The sequence below is a fragment of the Amblyraja radiata genome, chromosome 6 (assembly GCF_010909765.2).
Source record: "Amblyraja radiata isolate CabotCenter1 chromosome 6, sAmbRad1.1.pri, whole genome shotgun sequence".
Taxonomy (NCBI): Eukaryota; Metazoa; Chordata; class Chondrichthyes; order Rajiformes; family Rajidae; genus Amblyraja; species Amblyraja radiata.
The window spans coordinates 19,148,125-19,167,423 of record NC_045961.1 but is presented as its reverse complement, the minus strand read 5'-3'; the positions used below and the strand labels follow the sequence as shown (position 1 = coordinate 19,167,423).

General features: G+C 43.8%; 1 protein-coding gene across 3 annotated transcripts in view; it reads right to left on the bottom strand.

Annotated features, from left to right (window-relative positions):
• The window catches only part of atp11a (ATPase phospholipid transporting 11A), a 165,133-nt gene that overhangs the window by 14,971 nt on the left and 130,863 nt on the right, over positions 1-19,299 (bottom strand). The window contains exon 29 of one of the 3 annotated variants that reach the window (XM_033022290.1): positions 125-232. The exons of 1 other annotated variant lie outside the window; for it this stretch is intronic. In XM_033022290.1, the coding sequence (XP_032878181.1) occupies positions 158-232 (75 nt within the window). In that variant the 3' untranslated portion in view covers positions 125-157. Of the gene's footprint in view, positions 1-124; positions 233-11,642; positions 11,730-19,299 lie in introns of all 3 variants that reach the window. One more of the 3 variants, XM_033022289.1, reaches the window with a different exon arrangement.

The window sequence follows — 19,299 nt, the reverse complement described above, 5'->3', positions numbered from 1 at the left end:
GAGATTTTGGCTCTTTGATCTTTTAACAAAACCGAATATGGCTGTGTTCCTACTTACATAGGGAATAAACAGGAAAATATGCAGATTGGAAAATGAGAAGTAAGTGAAAATGTGTGGCGATTACCTAACATATTATATTACGCCTCAGCAGTTGAGTTCAAGCTTGAAGAAGTGTCTGCACGTTGTTTTCTGAGCCTATCGTAACATTGCCAGCTTTATCTGTGAGCATTTCCTGCAATGAGGAGGGGAAATTTCTTTCAAAGTAAGAAGATGTTCATATTAAACAGGCGCAAATATTCTCCAGTGAAATTCCATTCATAATTTCCATCAATTGATTGCTTTTGTTAACCGATGCAAGTGAATAAACATAAAACACATGAATCCATAATGAAAATCGAATGTTAGAGATGGAATATGATGTTCAGTGCAGTTAACCAAGGTAAATGGAAGTCAGTGTGGAAATTCTTCAAACTACTGCTTGAAACTTGCCACAAATGAATGTTCTTCCACTGCGTATCAAAGAGGTCCACACTCAATCACAGAGAATGGCATGTTGTTACAGTTCCACTATTTCTCCACAATGTGGTTAATGATGTCATGTGGAGTGCATAAAAAACTAATGCTATCACATCCAAATTAATTCTTGTGCAGTTTAACCCAACATTATGGGCTGTTTGTCATCTATATCAATGATTTGGATGCAAACGTACATGGCAATGGTTAGCAAGTTTGCAGATCACACAAAAGTGGGTGACATTGTAGGTAGTGAAGATGGTTGTCAAAAATTGCAGCAGGATCTTGATCAGTTGGGCATGTGGGCTGAGGAATGGCTGATGAAATTTAATACAGAGAAACGTGAGATGTGGGATCACTAACATGGGCAGAACCTCCATAGTGAACGATAGGGCTCTGGGGAATGTTGTTGAGCAGAGGGATCTAGGAGTACTGGTACATAGTTCATTTAAAGGGGTAACACAGGTAGATGGGGTAGTCAAGAAGGCTTTTGACACATTGATCAGTCAGAGCATTGAGTATAGAAGTTGTGAGGACATGTTGCAGTTGTATAAGACGATGGCGAGGCCACATTTAGAATATTGTGTTCAGTTTTCGGCACCACGTTATAGGGAAGATGTTGTCAAGCTGGAAAGGGTGAAGAGAAGATTTACAAGGACGTTGCCAGGACTCCAGGGCCTGAGCTATAGGCAGAGATTGAGCAGGTTAGGACTCTATTCCTTGGAGGATGAGGTGTGATCTTAAAGGTGTGGAAAAGCATGAGAGGAAAAGATCAGGTAGATGCACAGAGTCTCTTGCCCAGATTAGGGGAATCGAGAACCATAAGACATAGGTTTAAAGTGGGATAGATCAGGTGGATGCAGAGTCACTTAGAGTGGGGGAATCAAGAACCATAGGGCATAGGTTTAATGTGAAAGGGGAAAGATTTTATAGGAACCTGCCGGGTAACTTTTCCAGGCAACGAGTGGTAGCTGCCGGTGGAGGTCATTGAGACAGTTAGTATTGCAGCGTTTAAGAAACATTTAGACGGGTACATGGATAGGACAGTTTTAGAGGGATATGGGCCAAATGCAGGCAGGTGGAATTAGTGTGGATGTGACATGTTAGCCAGTGTGGGACAAGTTGGGCCGAAGGGTCTGTTTCCATGCTGTATGACTCAAAGACTCTAATATGATCATCTCTTTCCTTATCTAAATGCACCATTATTAAGCTGGATACACAAAATGTAAAACAGACACAAAAGGACACAGTGTTGGAGTAACTCAGCAGGTCAGGCAGCGTCTCTGGAAGACATTCTTCCCGTTGTGTGGTGACCGAAACTCCAAGTGGGAACTAACCAACAAAATGGATAACTGTAGCATGACATCAGAACTTCTATACTCAGTGTCCCACTCAGTGAGGGCCAGTGTGACACATGCTCCATCTACATTTTCAGAGAACGATGTATTTGTACTCCAAGGTCTTACTGTTTAGCAACACATGTCAGGGCCCTATCATTCACTGTGTTGACTTGGTTTAATTTCCCAAAATGCATCACTTTGCATTTGTCCGAGTTCAATTACATAAGCCATTCCCTTATCCACATTCCCAATTGATCAAGAGCTTTAGTAATCTTGGATTATCAACTGCTACATCGGTGATGATGGAAGCATATGGAATGCTGACCTTCATCAGCTGGGGCATGGAATAAAAGAGCATGGTTTTTATGGTACAACTTTGTAAAACTTGGGTCATGCCACAGCTGGAGTATAGTGCATACTTCTGGGATGCTATAGTTAGGTCAGACCACATCTGGAGTATTGGTTAGTGAGGCCACATCTGGAGTATTGTGTACAGTTTTGGTCTCCTAATTTGAGGAAGGACATCCTTGTGATTGAGGCAGTGCAACGTGGGTTCACGAGATTGATCCCTGGGATGGAGGGACTGTCATATGAGGAAAGATTGAAAAGACTAGGCTTGTATTCACTGGAGTTTAGAAGGATGAGGGGTTATCTTATAGAAACGTATAAAATTATAAAAGGACTGGACAAGCTAGATGCAGGAAAAATGTTCCCAATGTTGGGTGAGTCCAGAACCAGGGGCCACAGTCTTAGAATAAAGGGGAGGTCATTTAAGACTGAGGTGAGAAAAAACTTTTTCACCCAGAGAGTTGTGAATTTATGGAATTCCCTGCCCCAGAGGGCAGTGGAGGTCGTCGCTGGATGGATTTAAGAGCGAGTTAGATAGAGCTCTAGGGGCTAGTGGAGTCAAGGGATATGGGGAGAAGGCAGGCACGGATTATCGATAGGGGATGATCAGCCATGATCACAATGAATGGCAGTGCTGGCTCGAAGGGCCGAATGGCCTACTCCTGCACCTATTTTCTATGTTTCTATGTCAACATTGCACTGGAGAAGGTGCTGAGGAGATTTGCCTGGGATGGAACATTTCTAGTCCAGGTCGTGACTGGATTGCTGTGTTTATATCCTTGGAGATAGGTGATGGGAGACCCGATTGATGTACATACAAAATTCTGAGAGGCCTAGATAGGTTTGATAGTGCAAATTCTTGCCCCACAATGGGGAGGTCTAAACCAGAGGGTATATGTTACAGTTCAGGTTAGAGGAGGTAGAGAGGAACAGAGGGAGGAAAAAATCACCCATACGGCTTTTTCCATCTGGAATATGCTGCCTGAGAAAGTGGTGGAAGCAAATACTCTCACATTTAAAAAGTATCTGACAACTGTTTGAATTGTCTTTAAAGGCTTTAGACAAAGTGTTGGTAATGAGAATTACAGATAAGTACTTGATGAATGGACAGAGTGGCCCACAGAGCCTGTTTCGGTGCTGTATGAATCTATGGTTCCAAGATTAATTGACTACCTCCTCCGTATTCCCCACGTTAATTCGTTAAATGCTTTCCCAACTCTCCGTGCACCTTTCCTGCAAGAACACTGGTATTCATTTATTTTACGTGACACTCCTCCTGGTGGTAAAGCTTCCATTTTAAGATAACCCATTTGACTGCACTGTCTGACTGCTTGGTGGTTTAGTTTTAGACAAATTTCCAGAAACATGGAATATCCTGCCAACTACACGAGTTGTTGATGACGATGATGATAATTTATTGTCTATGAATTTAAAACCCACCACAAGGTTCAATCCTCACTACGGGTGCTGTCTGTGTGTGGAGTTTGTGCATCCTCACTGTGACCACTTAGGTTTTCTCCGGGAGCTCCCATTTCGTCCCACATTCCAGGGACATGTAAGTTTGTAGTTAAATGGTTTGTAAATTGCCGCTAGTGTGTAGAATGTAAAAGTGGGGTGACTTAGAATTAGTGTACGGGTGATCAATGGTTGGCATGGACTTGGTGGACTGAAGGACTTGTTTTCACGTTGTATCTCCAAACACCTGGACCTTAATAGGGTTGCGTAGGAAGAAACTGCAGATGCTGATTTAAACTGAACATAGACACAAAAATCTGGAGTAACTCGGCGGGACAGGCAGCATCGCGGGAGAGAAGGAATGGGTGACGTTTCAGGTCGAGACCCTTCTTCACTTCGTATCTTCAGACTTCAATCCTTAGTAAGGTTGTGTCTTTTTCCCAGCATGAAAATGTCAACCAGAGAGCATAGCATTAAGGGAAGAGGCAAAGTTTAAAGGAGATGCACAGAGGGTGGAATGCGCCTGGAATGTGCTGCAGGGTGGTGGAGGAGGAGGAGTATACGGTAGTGGCATTTAAGCGATTTCTACATAGGCACATGGATATGCAGGGAATCAGGGGATATGGCTCATGTGCAGGCAGATGAGATGAGTTCATCTTGACATCATGTTCAGCACAGACATTGTGGGCCGAAGGGTCTGTTCCTCTGGTGGTCTCTGCTCCACCTCCACTGATCCTTAAACAACCAGTGTTCTAAGTAAGAAAGCACAAAGATTGCAATGTTAGGCACAAAGTTCTGGAGTAACTCAGTGGGTCAAGCAGCATCTCTGGAGAACATGCTGATGATTTGGATTAGGACCCTTCTTCAAACCAATCTGCAGCCTAACCATCTTCTCCAGAGATGCTGCCTGACCCACTGAGTTACTCCAGAACCTTGTGTCTTTTTTGGGATATATCTGTTCCGCCCAGGAGATTTGTCCAAAAAGTGTTGGTAAAAAAGGGTTAGGTTATGGATAGCAATTATTCCACAAGTCCATCCCATTCCTGTTATTGCCCTTAGCCAGCTTTATATAAAATACTTGAATGTACAGAGAAAGACATAGATCTTTCTGCTCTCCTTACTCTCTGAGCTCTTAAAATCTAGTATTAGTTATCTTGCACAGAAAAACAAAACATCGCATAACTCACCTTTGATGTGGGGTCATAAGATCATATGAGAAAGCAGTAGAATTAGGCCATTCAGCCCATCAAGTCTATTCCGCTATTCAATCATGGCTGATCTATCTCTCCCTCCTAACCCCATTTTCCTGTTTTCTCCCCATAACCTCTGACACCTATACTAATCAAGAATCTATCTATTTCTGCTTAAATATATCCATTGACTGCCTCCACAGCCTTCTGTGGCAAAATAATTCCACAGATTCACCACCCTCTGACTACACAAATTCCTCCTCTTCTCCTTCCTAAAAGAACGTCCTTTAATTCGGAGGCTATGACCTAGACTCTCCCCCTAGTGGAAACATCCTCTCCACATCCACTCTATCCAAGCCTCTCACTATTCTTCAATGAGGTCCCCCTCACTCTTCTAAACTCCAGCGAGTACAGGCCTAGTGCCGTCAAACGTTCATCATAGGTTGACCTACTCATTCCTAGGATCATTCTTGTAAACCTCCTCTGGACCCTCTCCAGAGCCAGCACATCCTTCCTCAGATATGATGCCCAAAATTGTTCACAATATTCCAAAAGTGCCCTGATCAGCACCTTATAGAGCCTCAGTATTACATTCTTGTTTTTGTATATAAACCCTCTCGAAATAAATGCTAGCATTGCGTTTTCTTCCTTTACTACTGATTCGACTTGCAGATTAACTTTTTTGGAATCCTGCATCAGCATTCCCAAGTCCCCTTGCACCTCCAATTTCTGGATTATCTCCCCATTTAGAAAATTGCCTACACTTTTATTCCTACTACCAAAATGCATGACTCCACACTTTGCCACACTATATTCCATCTGTCACTTCTCTGCCCACTCACCCAACCTGTCCAACCTTCTGCAGTCCCTGCTTTCTCTGCACTACCTGCCCCTCCACCTATTTTCATATCATCTGCAAACTTGGCCACAAAGCCTTTAATCCTCTCATCCAAATCATTAAAATACATTGTGCATAAGGAACAAAATGGATGCGCTTGTAGCACAGTAGGAAATTGGTAGGTATGATGTTGTAGGTATGATGGAGAAGTGGCTACAAGAGGATCGGAGCTGGGAGCTAAACATTCAAGGGTACACATCCTATCACAAGGACAGACAGGTAGGCAGAGGGGGTGGGGTAGCACTGCTGGTAAGGAATGAAATTCAGTCCTTAGCAAAGGTGACATCTGATCAGAAGATGTAGAGTCCCTGTGGGTCCCTGTGAAAAACTGCAAAGGTAAAAAGACTCATGGGAGTTATTTACAGGCCCCCAAACAGTGGCCAGGATATAGGGTATAAGTTGCATCAGGAAATTAAATTGGCGTGTAGTAAAGGCAATGCTATGATCGTAATGGGAGATTTCAATATGCAGGTAGACTGGGAGAATCAGGCTGGCACTGGACCCCAAGAGAGTGGATTTGTGGAGTGCCTCTGAGATAGAGCAGCTTGTAGTAGAGCCTACCAGGGATAAGGCAATTCGAGATTAAAGCCCCTGTCCCACTGCGGCGACCTAATTGGCGAGTTTAGAAGTTTGCCCTCGACTCATACTCGCAGCATGGTCGACACGAGGTCCTAGGAGGTCTTTGTAACTCTCCTTCATGCTCAAGAGTTGTCCCCGCGTACTCGAGGCCTCAGCTGGGTTGCGGCGTATTTTTCAACATGCTGAAAAATGTCCGCGAGTAAAAAAGGGTTGCCAAGGAAAAAAGGTTTAGTCGAAGTAGGTCGTAGTAGGTCGGCATGTTATTCGTAGGTAATCGAGGGTAGTCGAAGGTAATCGAAGGTAGGTCGAAGGAGATGTTCAACATAGTCGAAGGAAGTCATCTTCACTCTCGACTATTTGGTGTCCAATTTTCCCGAAGCTAGTCGAAGCTAATCTTCAACATTCAACGTCGAAGGAGGTCTTCAACATGTCACTTTTTCATACTCTCCTAAACTCTTCTAAACTCGCCAATTAGGTTGCCGCAGTGGGACAGGCCCTTAAGTGTTGTGCAATGAACCAGATTTAATAATAGAACTTGAGGTAAAAGAACCACTGGGAGGTAGTAAATACAATATGATAAGATTGAACTTACAATTTGAAAGGGAGAAGGTGAAATCGGACGTGTCAGTATTACAGCTGAGCAAAGGGGACTAACGGGGCACAAGGGAAAAGCTGGGAAAGATTGACTGGAAAGGGCAGGAATTTCAGCGGATAATTCAGAAGATGCAGGATCATTCATTCCAAGAGGAAGATTCCAGGGGAGAATAAGAGGACCATGGATTGCAAGGGAGGTCAAGGACAACATAAAAGCAAAAGAAAAGGCATATAACATTGCAAGGTTTAGTGAGAAGCCATGGGATTGGAATGTTTTTAAAGAGCAACAAAAGATAACTAAAAGGACAATACGGAGAGAAAAAATGAAGTACGAATGTAAGCTAGCCAATAATATAAAATAGGATTGCAAGAGTTTGCAAGTGATATATATATATAAAAGAGGCAAGAGTGAACGTCGGGCCGCTGGAGAATGATGCAGGAGAAGTGATAACAGGAAATCAAGAAATGGCAGAGGAATTGAAGAACTTTTTTGCATCCGTCTTCACAGTGGAAGACACCAGCAACGTGCCTGCAATCCTAAAGAGTCAGGGGGTGGAAGTCAGTGGTGGCGATTACTAAGGAGAAGGTGCTAGGAAAACTGAAAGGTCTGAGGATGGACAAGGTGGACTGCACCCCACGGTTCTGAAGGAGCTGGCCTCAGAGATTGTGGAGGCATTAGTTGTGATATTTCAAGAATCACTAGAGTTCGGAGTGGTTCCAGAAGATTGGAAAGTTGCAAATATCACCCCGTTGTCCACGAAGGGAGCGAAGCAGAAGAGCAGAAACTATAGGCTGGTTAGCCTGACCAGTGGTTGGTAAGAGTTTAGAGTCAATTATAAAGGATGAAGTTATGCAGTACTTAGAAGTTCACGATAAAATAAGCCAAAGCCAGCATGGTTTTGTGAAGGGAAGATCATGCCTGACGAATCTGCTGGGGTTCTTTGAGGAAGTTAATAGCAGGACAGAGAGGGGAGGCTGTAGATGTTGTTTACCTAGATTTTCAGGACTTCGATAAGGTGCCGCATGTCAGGCTGCGAGGTAAGATGAGAGCCCATGGTATTAAAGGAAAGATACCAGCAATAATAGCAGGTTGGCTGGATAAGGCAAAGAGGCAATAAAAGGCGCTTTTTCAGGTTGGCTGCCAGTGACTAGTGGAGTTCCGCAAGGTTTGATGTTGGGGCCGCTTCTCTTCACATTGTATATTAATGATTTGGATAAGGGGATTGAAGGCTTTGTGGCCAAGTTTGCAGATGATACTAAGATAAGCGGAGGGGCAGCAGTGTAGAAGATGCAAGGACTCTGCAGAAAACAGGTTAGGTGAGTGGGCAGAGAAGTGGCTGATGAAATTCAGTATAGCAGAATGCGGAGGCATGCATATTAGTAATAATAAAAGCGTAGATTATTTTCTAAATGAATCCAGAATCCAGAAATCGGAGGTACAAAGGGACTTGGGAGTGCTGTTGCAGGACTCCCACATAGTTATTTTGCGAGTCGAATTCAAATTCGGAAGGCAAATTCAATGCTAGCATTTCTATCAAGAGGACTGGTATACAAAAACTGAGATGTAATGCTAAGGCTCTATAAGGCACTGGTCAGTCTGCATCTGGAGTACTGTGAGCAAATTTGGGCCCCATATCTGAGGGAGGATGTGCTGGCTCTGGAGAGGGTTCAGAGGAGGCTTACAAGAATGTTCCCAGGAATGAGTGCGTTAGCATATGATGAGCGTTTGACAGCACAGGGCCTTTACTCGCTGGGTGCCTCAGAATTAAAAGACACTCTTTTGGAAAGGAGGTGAGGAGGAACTTTTTTTAGTGAGAGTGTAGTTAATCTGTGGAACATATTGCCACAGAGGGCTGTGGGGCCAAGTCAGTGGATATTTTTAAGGCAGAGATGGACAAATTCTTGATAAGAACATGTCTCAAAGGTTCTGGGGAGAAGGCAGAGATCAGCCATGATTGAATAGTGGAGTAGATTGAATGGCCTAATTCTATTCCTATAACTCGTGAACGTGAAGAGCAGTGGCCCCAGCACCAAGCCGTGCAGAAGTCCACTAATCACTGACAGCCAACCAGAAAAATCCCCCTTTATTGCCACTATTTGCCTGCCATCCAGGCAACCTGATATCCATGCTAGCATCTGCCCTTCGATACCATGGGCTCTCATCCTCAGCAGCCTCACGTGTGGCACCTTATCAAAGGCTTTCTGAAAATCTAGGTATACACCATCTACTGACTCTCCTTTGTTTGTCCTGCTATTTACCAAAGAATTCAAGCAAATTTGACAGGGAAGCTCCCCTTCTTAAAGCTATGCTGACTTCGGCCTATTTTATCGTGAACTTCTAAGTATTCCATTACCTCATCCTTTATAATGGACTCTAAAATCTTACTAACTACCGGTCAGGCTAACCGGCCTTTAGTTCCCATTATGCTTTGCTCCCTTCTTGTGCAGCGGGGTAATATTGGCAAGGGTCCACGTGCTTGCAATTTTACTGGAAGCACGTTTGTTTCATTGTGCCTGTACCTCACTATGCTTGTGCATGTGACAATATACTAGAATTTAAACATGGTGAATTTTCTGTCTGCTTGAAGTTGATCAGGGTTTTAACCTCCGGTAAAAATATATCACATCAAAATTCTGAAGGCAAGCCAATGTTTCTTTCCTGATTGCAGACACTGGATTCCAATCGTTTCCATTCTGTGGAAGTAGCAAGAGGGATACCTGCAGCTCAGGTTGAAAAAAGAGAGGTTAAATCAGAAGGGGACAGGTAGAGGCCACAGGTAGGGCAAAGGGAATTATGAATTATGGCTGGAGGGCATTTGCAGATCAGCAGAGAATCTGATGAGTGGTCCCAAAATCTGAATAAGAGTTTATGAACAGGTGCGAGAAAAGTTGGAATGCAGAAGATGCAAAAACAACAGGGGCAAGCATAAAAGAATGAAAGCATCCATCCTGCTGTTCGCCCCTTAGAATATTATATGTTCCATCAGAGCACTTGACAGCAAGGTTCTATTTTCGAGGTGCCTCAAACCAAGGGGCATAGCTTCAGAATATTTAAGATAAGGAGGACATTTTTTTTCTCTCAGAGGAGTTGAAATGTAGAATTCGCTATCCCGGAGAGCCGTGGAATCAATTGAATGCATCCAAGATGAAAATTAACCCGAGAGGACAATTGACCTGCCCCATTCCTGCTTCTTCTTCGAGACCATCAAAAGCTTACATTTGAAACAAGTCATCTCCTCCAAACTCTGCAACCCGCAGGAAAATAAATCAGAAAAATGCTAAAACTAACTGAGAAATGTTGGGAAGGAAGCCAGCTCAAGAACATGCAATAATTATAGGACTAATCATTAGTAATTCTCAGAAACCATTTCTATTCCCTCTTCCGGTTCCGCTGCATTTATAATCTATAAGTCCCAAAACATGCCTTATGTGAGAACAGTCAACACAAAAATGGCAATGATTCAAAGATTTTATCTACCGTTCTTTAGAGCACTTGGAGCAGGCAATAAATGTATCGCTAACATTTAAAGGACAACGAGTTTGCAATACAAGTCACCCATCAAAGAATACAAATGCAATGCATTAAAATCACCATCCTAACATATTTAAAAAAACACATTCCATTACCATGCACTGTCTCCCAAATTGCTGTTGCAATATTCATGATGCATAAACCTAATATCAGGAATTATTACCCAGAAACTTTCCTTTCTTTGATTGGGCATATCTCAATATGAAGGCTCTACAGCATGCATTACAATGAAAAACAACATTACATTCACAGCCTCAGACAATTAGATCTCATTCAGATTTGAGCTTAAAGGGGAATATTGCGGAATCAACAACTTTGGAATAAATATCATTTGGTAGTTACAATGTAAAACGGCTTCCCCACGGTCATGTGGCAGTAGGTCGCTTCCCAACGGGCTGTGTCAACGCCAGATAACAGGCCTGGCTCGCTGCCGTGGCAACGAGAAACAGCCCAGAGAGGTTGTCGCCGAGCCCTGTCGACCGGAGAGGAGGGAGTCAGATTGAAGGCTGGTAAGCGGACTGGCGACAGGAAGCAGTGTAGGACCACGACAGGGAAGAGGGCCGCAGGAGGCCGGGCCACAGCCCAGCGGCCTGGCAAGCCGCGGCTGTGTCCCAACCGCAGGCCCAGCTCGTTCAGAGATGGAAGCCCGCCGAGCCCGGCCCCTGCTCGCCATGTGGATTGGGAATTGGAAAGGAGATGGCAACAGCAGCAGACACTGGAGTAAAGGCCCAGTGAGTGGAACCGGGGGAGGGGGAGGGGGGGGGGGTAAGGGGCCGCAGGAGGTACCCCCTGTGGAACAAGGGCTGAAAAGAGCCAAGCATCGAGAAAGGATCGCAGGACGACTGAAATGGAAACAACGGCAGCAATGGCCTTTGTGGCCAGCTGTACATGGGAGTGTAAAATGGGGTCAATGTGGTGCCACTTGCATATGGACTCGGTGGGCTGTTCTGTGCCTTCTGTACTGACCGGGGCAATTGTACTGATGTACGGAGATAGTCTTGCTGTGCTGTGTGCAAAAAAATGTATTTCACTGGACCTGGTACGTATAACAATAAAGAAACCATTAAACCATTGCTTCCATCCATTTTACTATTAAAGCCTCATCTCAATTATTTCTTTTAGACATGCACTGACTGAAGTTACCACCAAAAAAGCAATTTCTTGCACACCTTAAAGTTAGAGAGAAGAGTCACCTTTTTCCTTTAGAAGCTTAGACTACTGGAAGTCTGAGAAAGCATAAAGACGGTAGACTGTTCAGCAGTAAGGTACTTTCGCTTTGTCTGCGATTTTCCAGATGAAAGTAGGATAGAGAAACCCAATATTCATTGACAAACAGCAAGGGTTGCACAGTCACAAAAGGAGAAAGGACAGAAGGAGAGAAAGACAAGGGATAAATCTGGTTAAAGACTATAGAGAAATCGGAAAAAACATTTGAAATTTAACACATGCACAACACTGGACTCATTATTGGAGACGTGCACAATCCACGGTACGACTACAAGAACTTGCATTTAAGGCATGCAGATAGTTGTTTACTTCCCAATAAAATTATGAAATTATAAAATTATAGGTTCTTTGATATACACAACCCCATCTAATACCGATGCAGAAATCTGTGCCAAATTTAGTCAAAATGCTAATAATTCCTAACATGAATGTTTTGCTAATTATGTACATTATTTTTGAAAATCATTTGAGACCAACATTCAAAAAACAATTCCTATGTGTAGAAAACAAAATGATCACTTCATGAGAATGGCAGCATGCAAATGTGTGTTAGTACAGTTCCAGAATTGGCTTGATGATAGAAAACAGAGGGTGATGGTGGAAGGATGTTTTTCTCGACTGGAGGTCCTTGATTAGTAATGTGACCCGGGTTGATACTGAACACATGTTTCCCATCATCTACAGGAGTCACTGCCTTTAAAAGGCAGCCAGCATCATCAGAGACCTACACCATCCTGGCCACGCTCTCATTTCACTCCTGCCATCAGGAAGGTGGTACAGGAGCCTGAAAATTGTAATGTCCAGTTTCATGAGCAGCTTCTTCCTTACAAGCATCAGGCTAGTAAACATTAATCCTCCCTTGGGAAGAGAATTCTGAAATTGGAGGGACTTGTGAGTGGAGGTGCAGGATTCCCAAATTTTGCAAGTCGAATCGGTAGTAAACGGGCTGTCCCACTTGGGCGACCTAATTGGCGAGATTAGAAGAGTATAGGAGAGTTTGAAAAAATATCATGTTGAAGACCTCCTTCGACTATGTTGAAGACTAGCTTCGACTAGCTACGACTAACCTCGGGAAAATTGGACACCGAATAGTGGAGAGTGAAGATGACCTCCTTCGACCTCCCTTCGACTATGATGAAGACTATCTACGACTACCTTTGACTACCCTCGATTACCTGCGACTAACATGCTGACCTACTACGACTAAACCTACAAGTAAAAGTATCGATTTTTTCCATGGCAACCTTTTTTTACTCGCGGGGATTTTTTACGTTGAAAAATACGCCGGGACCTAGCTGAGACCTCGAGTACACGGGGACTACTCTCGAGCATGAAGGAGAGTTACAAAGACCTCCTAGGACCTTGTGTCGACCATGCTGCGAGTATGAGTCGAGGGCAAACTCGCCAGAATTCGCGGATTAGGTCGCCCAAGTGGGACAGCCCCTTAAGGAAAGCAAATGCAATGCTGGCATTTGTTTCAAGAGGGCTAGAATGCAAAAACAGGGATGAAATGCGGAGGCTTTATAAGGCACTGGTCAGACCGCATTTGTAGTATTGTGGGCAATTGTGGGCCCTGTATCTGAGGAAGGATGTGCTGGTTTTGGAAAAGGTCCAGAGGAGGTTTACGAGAATGATCCCAGGAATGATTGGGAAAACATATGATGTCGATTTGAAGACACTGGGCCTGTACTCACTAGAGTTTAGAAGGATGAAGGGAAACCTCATGAAAACTTACCAAATAGTGAAAAACCTGGATAGAATGAATGTGGAGAGGATATTCTCACTAGTCTTGGACCAGAGGCCATTGCCTTAGAATAAAAGGATGCACCTTTAGAAAGGAGATGAGGAGGAATTTCTTTAGTCAGAGAGTGGTGAATCTGTGGAATTCATTGCCACAGACAGCTGTTCAGGCCAATGGATATTTATAAGGCAGAGATTGACAGATTCTTGATTAGTAAGGGTGTCAGGGGTTATGGGGAGAAGGAAGGAGAATGGGGTTGAGAGGGAAAGATAGATCAGCCATGATTGAATGGTGGAGTAGACTTGATGAGCCAAATGGCCTAATTCTGCTCCGAGAATGTGTGAAATAGGCTCCGAACTCTATAGACATGGGAGACATTATTTTTGACTTTGCCTACTATGGCCTCTTTATTTGTCTAATTGTTTTTTTAAATATATATTCAACTTTGTATTATTGTTTATAATGAGTACTAGACTAAGAGGGTCCCATGTTCACACGGGAGGGCTGGTCCCCCAATGCAATATTCCACCTCTCCACCAATTCCAATATTGCTGGGGGGCTTTCTGGAGCGCTAGTATGGGTGCTGTGGGCTGAAGGGACTGGTTTCCATGGGCTAGCATGGACATTGTGGGCCAAATGGATTCTTGGGGTGGCAGCTCAGTCACTCAAGCCTGATGTGCTGGTAGCTCACTCACGGCTGGTGGGCTGGCGGTTGACTCACGGCTATTCCTTGATATTCCATTTCAAGCAGGGTGCAAGGCCACCAAATTCAAATGCAGTTTCCTACCATTTCAAGCAGGGTGCAAGGCCACCAAATTCAAGTGCAGTTTCTTACCACTTAAAGCAGGGTGCAAGGCCACCAAATTCAATTGCAGTTTCTGACCACATCAAGCAGGGTGCACGGCCACCGAATTAAAGTGCAGTTTCATACCACTTCAAGCAGGGTGCAAGGCCACCGAATTCAAGTGCGGTATCATACCACTTCAAGCACGGTGCAAGGCCACCAAATTCAAGTGCAGTTTCATACCACTTCAAGCAGGGTGCAAGGCCACCAAATTTAAGTGCAGTTTCATACCACTTCAAGCAGGGTGCAAGGCCACCAAACTCAAGTGCAGTTTCATGCCACTTCAAGCAGGGTGCAAGGCCACAACTGTGATACTAAGTTGTGAATCAACTGAACTGTGAGTCTGCAATGTATTTGGTGGCTTGCACTCTGCTTGAAATGCAATGAAATTGAATTTGGTGGCCTGCACTCTGCTTGAAATGCTATGAAATTGAATTTGGTGGCCTGCACTCTGCTTGAAATGCTATAAAATTGAAATTGAATTTGGTGGCCTGCACTCTGCTTGAAATGCTATGAATTGAAATTGAATTTGGTGGCCTGCACTCTGCTTTAAATGCTATGAAATTGAAATTGAATTTGGTGGCCTGCACTCTACTTGAAATGCAATGAAATTGTAATTGAATTTGGTGGCCTGCACTCTGCTTGAAATGCTATGAAATTGAAATTGAATTTTGGTGGCCTGCACTCTGACATGCTATGAAATTGAAATTGAATTTGGTGGTCTGCACTCTGCTAGAAATGCTATGAAATTGAATTTGTTGGTCTGCAATCTGCTTGAAATGATACAAAAAAAGAATTTTGTGGCCTGCACTCTGCTTGAAATGCTATGAAATTGAATTTGGTGGCCTGCGCTCTGCTTGAAATGCAATGACATTGAAATTGAATTTGGTGGTCTGCACTCTGCTAGAAATGCTATGAAATTGAATTTGGTGGCCTGCACTCTGCTTGAAATGCAATGAAATTGAAATTTAATTTGGTGGCCTGCACTCTGCTAGAAATGCTATGAAATTGAATTTGGGTTGTAGACCACCTGGGCACAATATGAGGTGGTGTTCCTCTGGTTTGCGTTTGGCCTCACCCTGGCAGTGGAGGCGGGGGACAGTCAGGCCAGTTTTGGAAAGGGAATGAGAATTAAAATAGCCATCAACCTGGAGATCCACATGCCCACAGGGGACAGAGCACGTGTTCAGCAATGTGGTTGCCTCATCTGAGTTTGGTCTCACAGCTGTCGAGGGCACATCGAGAGCACCAACTACAATGGACAAGGTTGTTGGAGGAGGTGCAGGTGAATCTCCATCTCACTCGGAAGGGCAGTTTAGGTCTGTTGATGGAGGTGAGGGAAGAGGCGTTGGTTCAGATGTAAGCCCTCCTACCATTTGTGGGGTAAAGTGCCGGGAGGGGGAGGGTTGGATGGGGGAGGCATGAGTGAACATGTGAGAACAGGTCCCTGCAAAATATTGAAAGGGGTGGGTATGGCAAAATGCGACTGGTGCTGGGCTATTCATGGTTAATTTGAATATCTCTTTTTAAGCAATGGCACCATACAACCAACCTTTAGCCGCCTAGCACCAAGTCTGTAGAGATTAGAGAATTTGGAGAGGTAGTTAAGATTGACTAAGAGCCAGGAGATCCAGTATAAGTACATTCGAAGCTTATTTGTACAAGAATTTGGCCTCAGGCATTAGCTGTGGAGATTAGCAGGACCAGCAGAGGAGGAAGAATTAAATCCAGTTGATTTTGGTACTGACGAACAGGGAGGCGAAGACTGAAAGGTAATTCTGGAGATCTGAAGGAGGGTGAAGTTGTTATTGGGTGTTTTTTTTCTCCTCACAATTGTCCTGGTCCTCCTCAATGCACCTGTTTGCATAATGTTCTGTTTCATCTGCAACTCTTACATGCATCAATGCCTGGATAACACAGGCTTAGGCTGATAAATAACACGCTTGCAAACCATGACAAAGACCTCTCCAACAAGAGGTCGAACCAGCTTATTCCTTGATATTTAACAACATTATCATTGCTGGGTTTCCTATAATTGAAATCAAGTTTCAGACCTGAAACTTAAATAGAATCAACTACAATGCTTCATCAATAGCATCTCTCAAACTGGACTCACGGAACCCAGAAGTGCAACCGCCAGCACCATGGAAACATTATCACCTCCACCATCTCCTCCAACTAGGTCATAACGAATAGGAGTAGAATTTGGCCATTTGATCCATCATATCTACTCTGCATTCAATCATGGCTAATCCATCTCTCACTCCTAACCCCATTCTCTTGCCTTTTCCCCATAACCTCCGACACCTGTACAAATTAAGAATCTATCTATTTCTGCCTTAAAAATATCCACTCATCTAGCCTCCACAGCCTTTTGTGGCAAAGAATTCCACAGGTTCACCACCCTCTGACTGAAGAAATTTCTCCTCATCTCCTTCCTAAAAGAACATCCTTTAATTCTGAGGCTATGACCTCTGGTCCTAGACTCTCCCACTAGTGGGAACATCCTCTTCAGATCCACCCTATCCAAGCCATTCACTATTCTATATATTTCAATGAGGTCCCCTCTCATTCTTCTAAACTCCAGCGAGTACAGGCTCAGTGCCGACAAACGCTCATCATCCTACTCATTCCTGGGTTCATTCTTGTCAACCTCGTCTGGGCCATCTCCAGAGCCAGCACATCCTTCCTCAAATACGGTGCCCAAAATTGCTTACAATATTCCAAATTTGGCATGACCAGTGACTTATAGAGCCTCGACTTCCTGGCCCACAGACCACAATCAGCGAAGATAAGTGATAAATCATCCTCTACAATGGATGCCGTGCTTTGCAAGGATGTGTTCTCAACCTGTACTCACAAATGTGCTGCCAAATAGCAATCCAACTCAATCTACAAGTTTACAGATGACACCACTCCAGTGTGCCAGATATTGAATAATGTGAGATGAAGTACAGAGACTAAGTAGCTGGTGACCTGGTGGCAAGACCCAATATCAGCAAGACAAAGGAGATTGTGACTGACACATCAAAGCTATGGCCAAGAAAGCACCCCAATATGCCTCTACTTGCTTCGAAGGCTTAGAAAGTTTGGTATGTCCCAAACAACAGTCACCGACTTCTACAAAAGCAGAGTAGAAAGCATTCTACACTATGCAGCACAGCATGATTTGGGAACAGCTCCATCCAAGACAGCAAGAAATTGCAGAGTTGTGGACAATGCCAGACCATCACACAAACCAACCTCCCTTCCATTGACTCCATCTACACTTCACGCTGCCCCGGCAAGGCCACCTGCATAATCAAGAATGAGTCTCCCTTTTCTCCCCTCTCTCATCAGGCAAGAGGTACAGAAGTTTAAAATGCATATTTCCAAATTCAGAAACAGTTACTTCTCAGCTATTAGCAGGCAACTGAACGGTCCTCTCATCAGTTGGAGTGCGGTCCTGACCTCCCATTTACCTCAATGGAGACCTTTGAAGTATCCTTAATCGGACTTATCTTGCACTAAATGTTGTCCCCTTTATCTGTGCACTGTGGATGGCTTGATTGCATTAATGTATAGACTTTTCTTTGACTGGATAGTATGCAAACAAGAGCTTTTCACTGTACCTTGGTGCACATGACAATAATAAACTAAACTAAACTTGCATAGAGACTTGGAAATTTATCACCATAGAAACATAGAAAATAGGTGCAAGAGTAGGCCATTCGGCCCTTCGAGCCTGCACCGCCATTCAATATGATCATGGCTGATCATCCAACTCAGTATCCTGTACGTGCCTTCTCTCCATACCTCCTGATCCCTTTAGCCACAAGGGCCACATCTAACTCCCTCTTAAATATAGCCAATGAACTGGCCTCAACTACCTTCTGTGGCAGAGAGTTCCAGAGATTCACCACTCTCTGTGTGAAAAATGTTTTTCTCATCTCAGTCCATAAAGATTTCCCCTTATCCTTAAACTGTGACCCCTTGTTTTGGACTTCCCCAACATCGGGAACAATCTTCCTGCATCTAGCCTGTCCAACCCCTGAAGAATTTTGTAAGTTTCTATAAGGTCACCCCTCAATCTTCTAAATTCTAGCGAGTGCAAACCGAGTCTATCCAGTCTTTCTTCATATGAAAGTCCTGACATCCCAGGAATCAGTCTGGTTTTTCTGGAAATTTGCATTTTCATTGGCTTCAGATCCTGCAAACGCCTGCCGAGTACTGAAGTTGAAGCCCCTTCACCACATGAATAACTGTGGATTAAGCTCATCACCACCAATTAAGAATGGGGAATAATTGCAGACCTTATCAATGATACAGACATCTTGAGGTTGAATGGAAGGAATTGTGGCATCACAGAAATTACATCCCAATGATGAACTGACCCGGCTGGTGCCTTGAAGACCCGATTCTGACATCATATGTCCTGAGATTTGGGGATCAGGAAATAAAATAGATGGATATTATAGCTTTGATGATACACCACCAAGGAGGGTGTTGAGGTATTTTCTACTTAAGGTGTCAGCAGAGAGGATTCTGCTTCAATTTGAAAGTTGCTTCTTTGTGCAGGTATTTTCATCAGTCCTGAAATCCTCTCCTTGGCTGGTTCATATAAACCAGCATTGATATATTTATGATGTTGAATTAATTCAGGCAGGAGGCACCAGTAGATCTCCTCTGCTTCCTATACGCACAAGCTATGGCCTGCGTTCTGCACGTATCAAAAAACGCAAGTTGAATAAAACGAATTTCACCTCGATCTAATTATTTTTTTCACACAAGTTCTGCATGAGTGTATATTATTCCATCTCTCAATTTTTTGGGTTGTGATTTATGAATTCTGTAGGGGGATTTTCTGCAGTGGAGTGATAGTTATGAGCAGCTGGCATGTATCCACATTTGCCAGCAGTGTTTCATTTGCCCGTCGGAGACCAACAGCTCCCAATTTAGAGAGCAATGAGCAATATCATACTTGCACAACTGTGCTTTAAATGAATCCGTCTATTGAGATGCATTGCACAATCAGACAGGAAATGCTGCTGCTATTTAT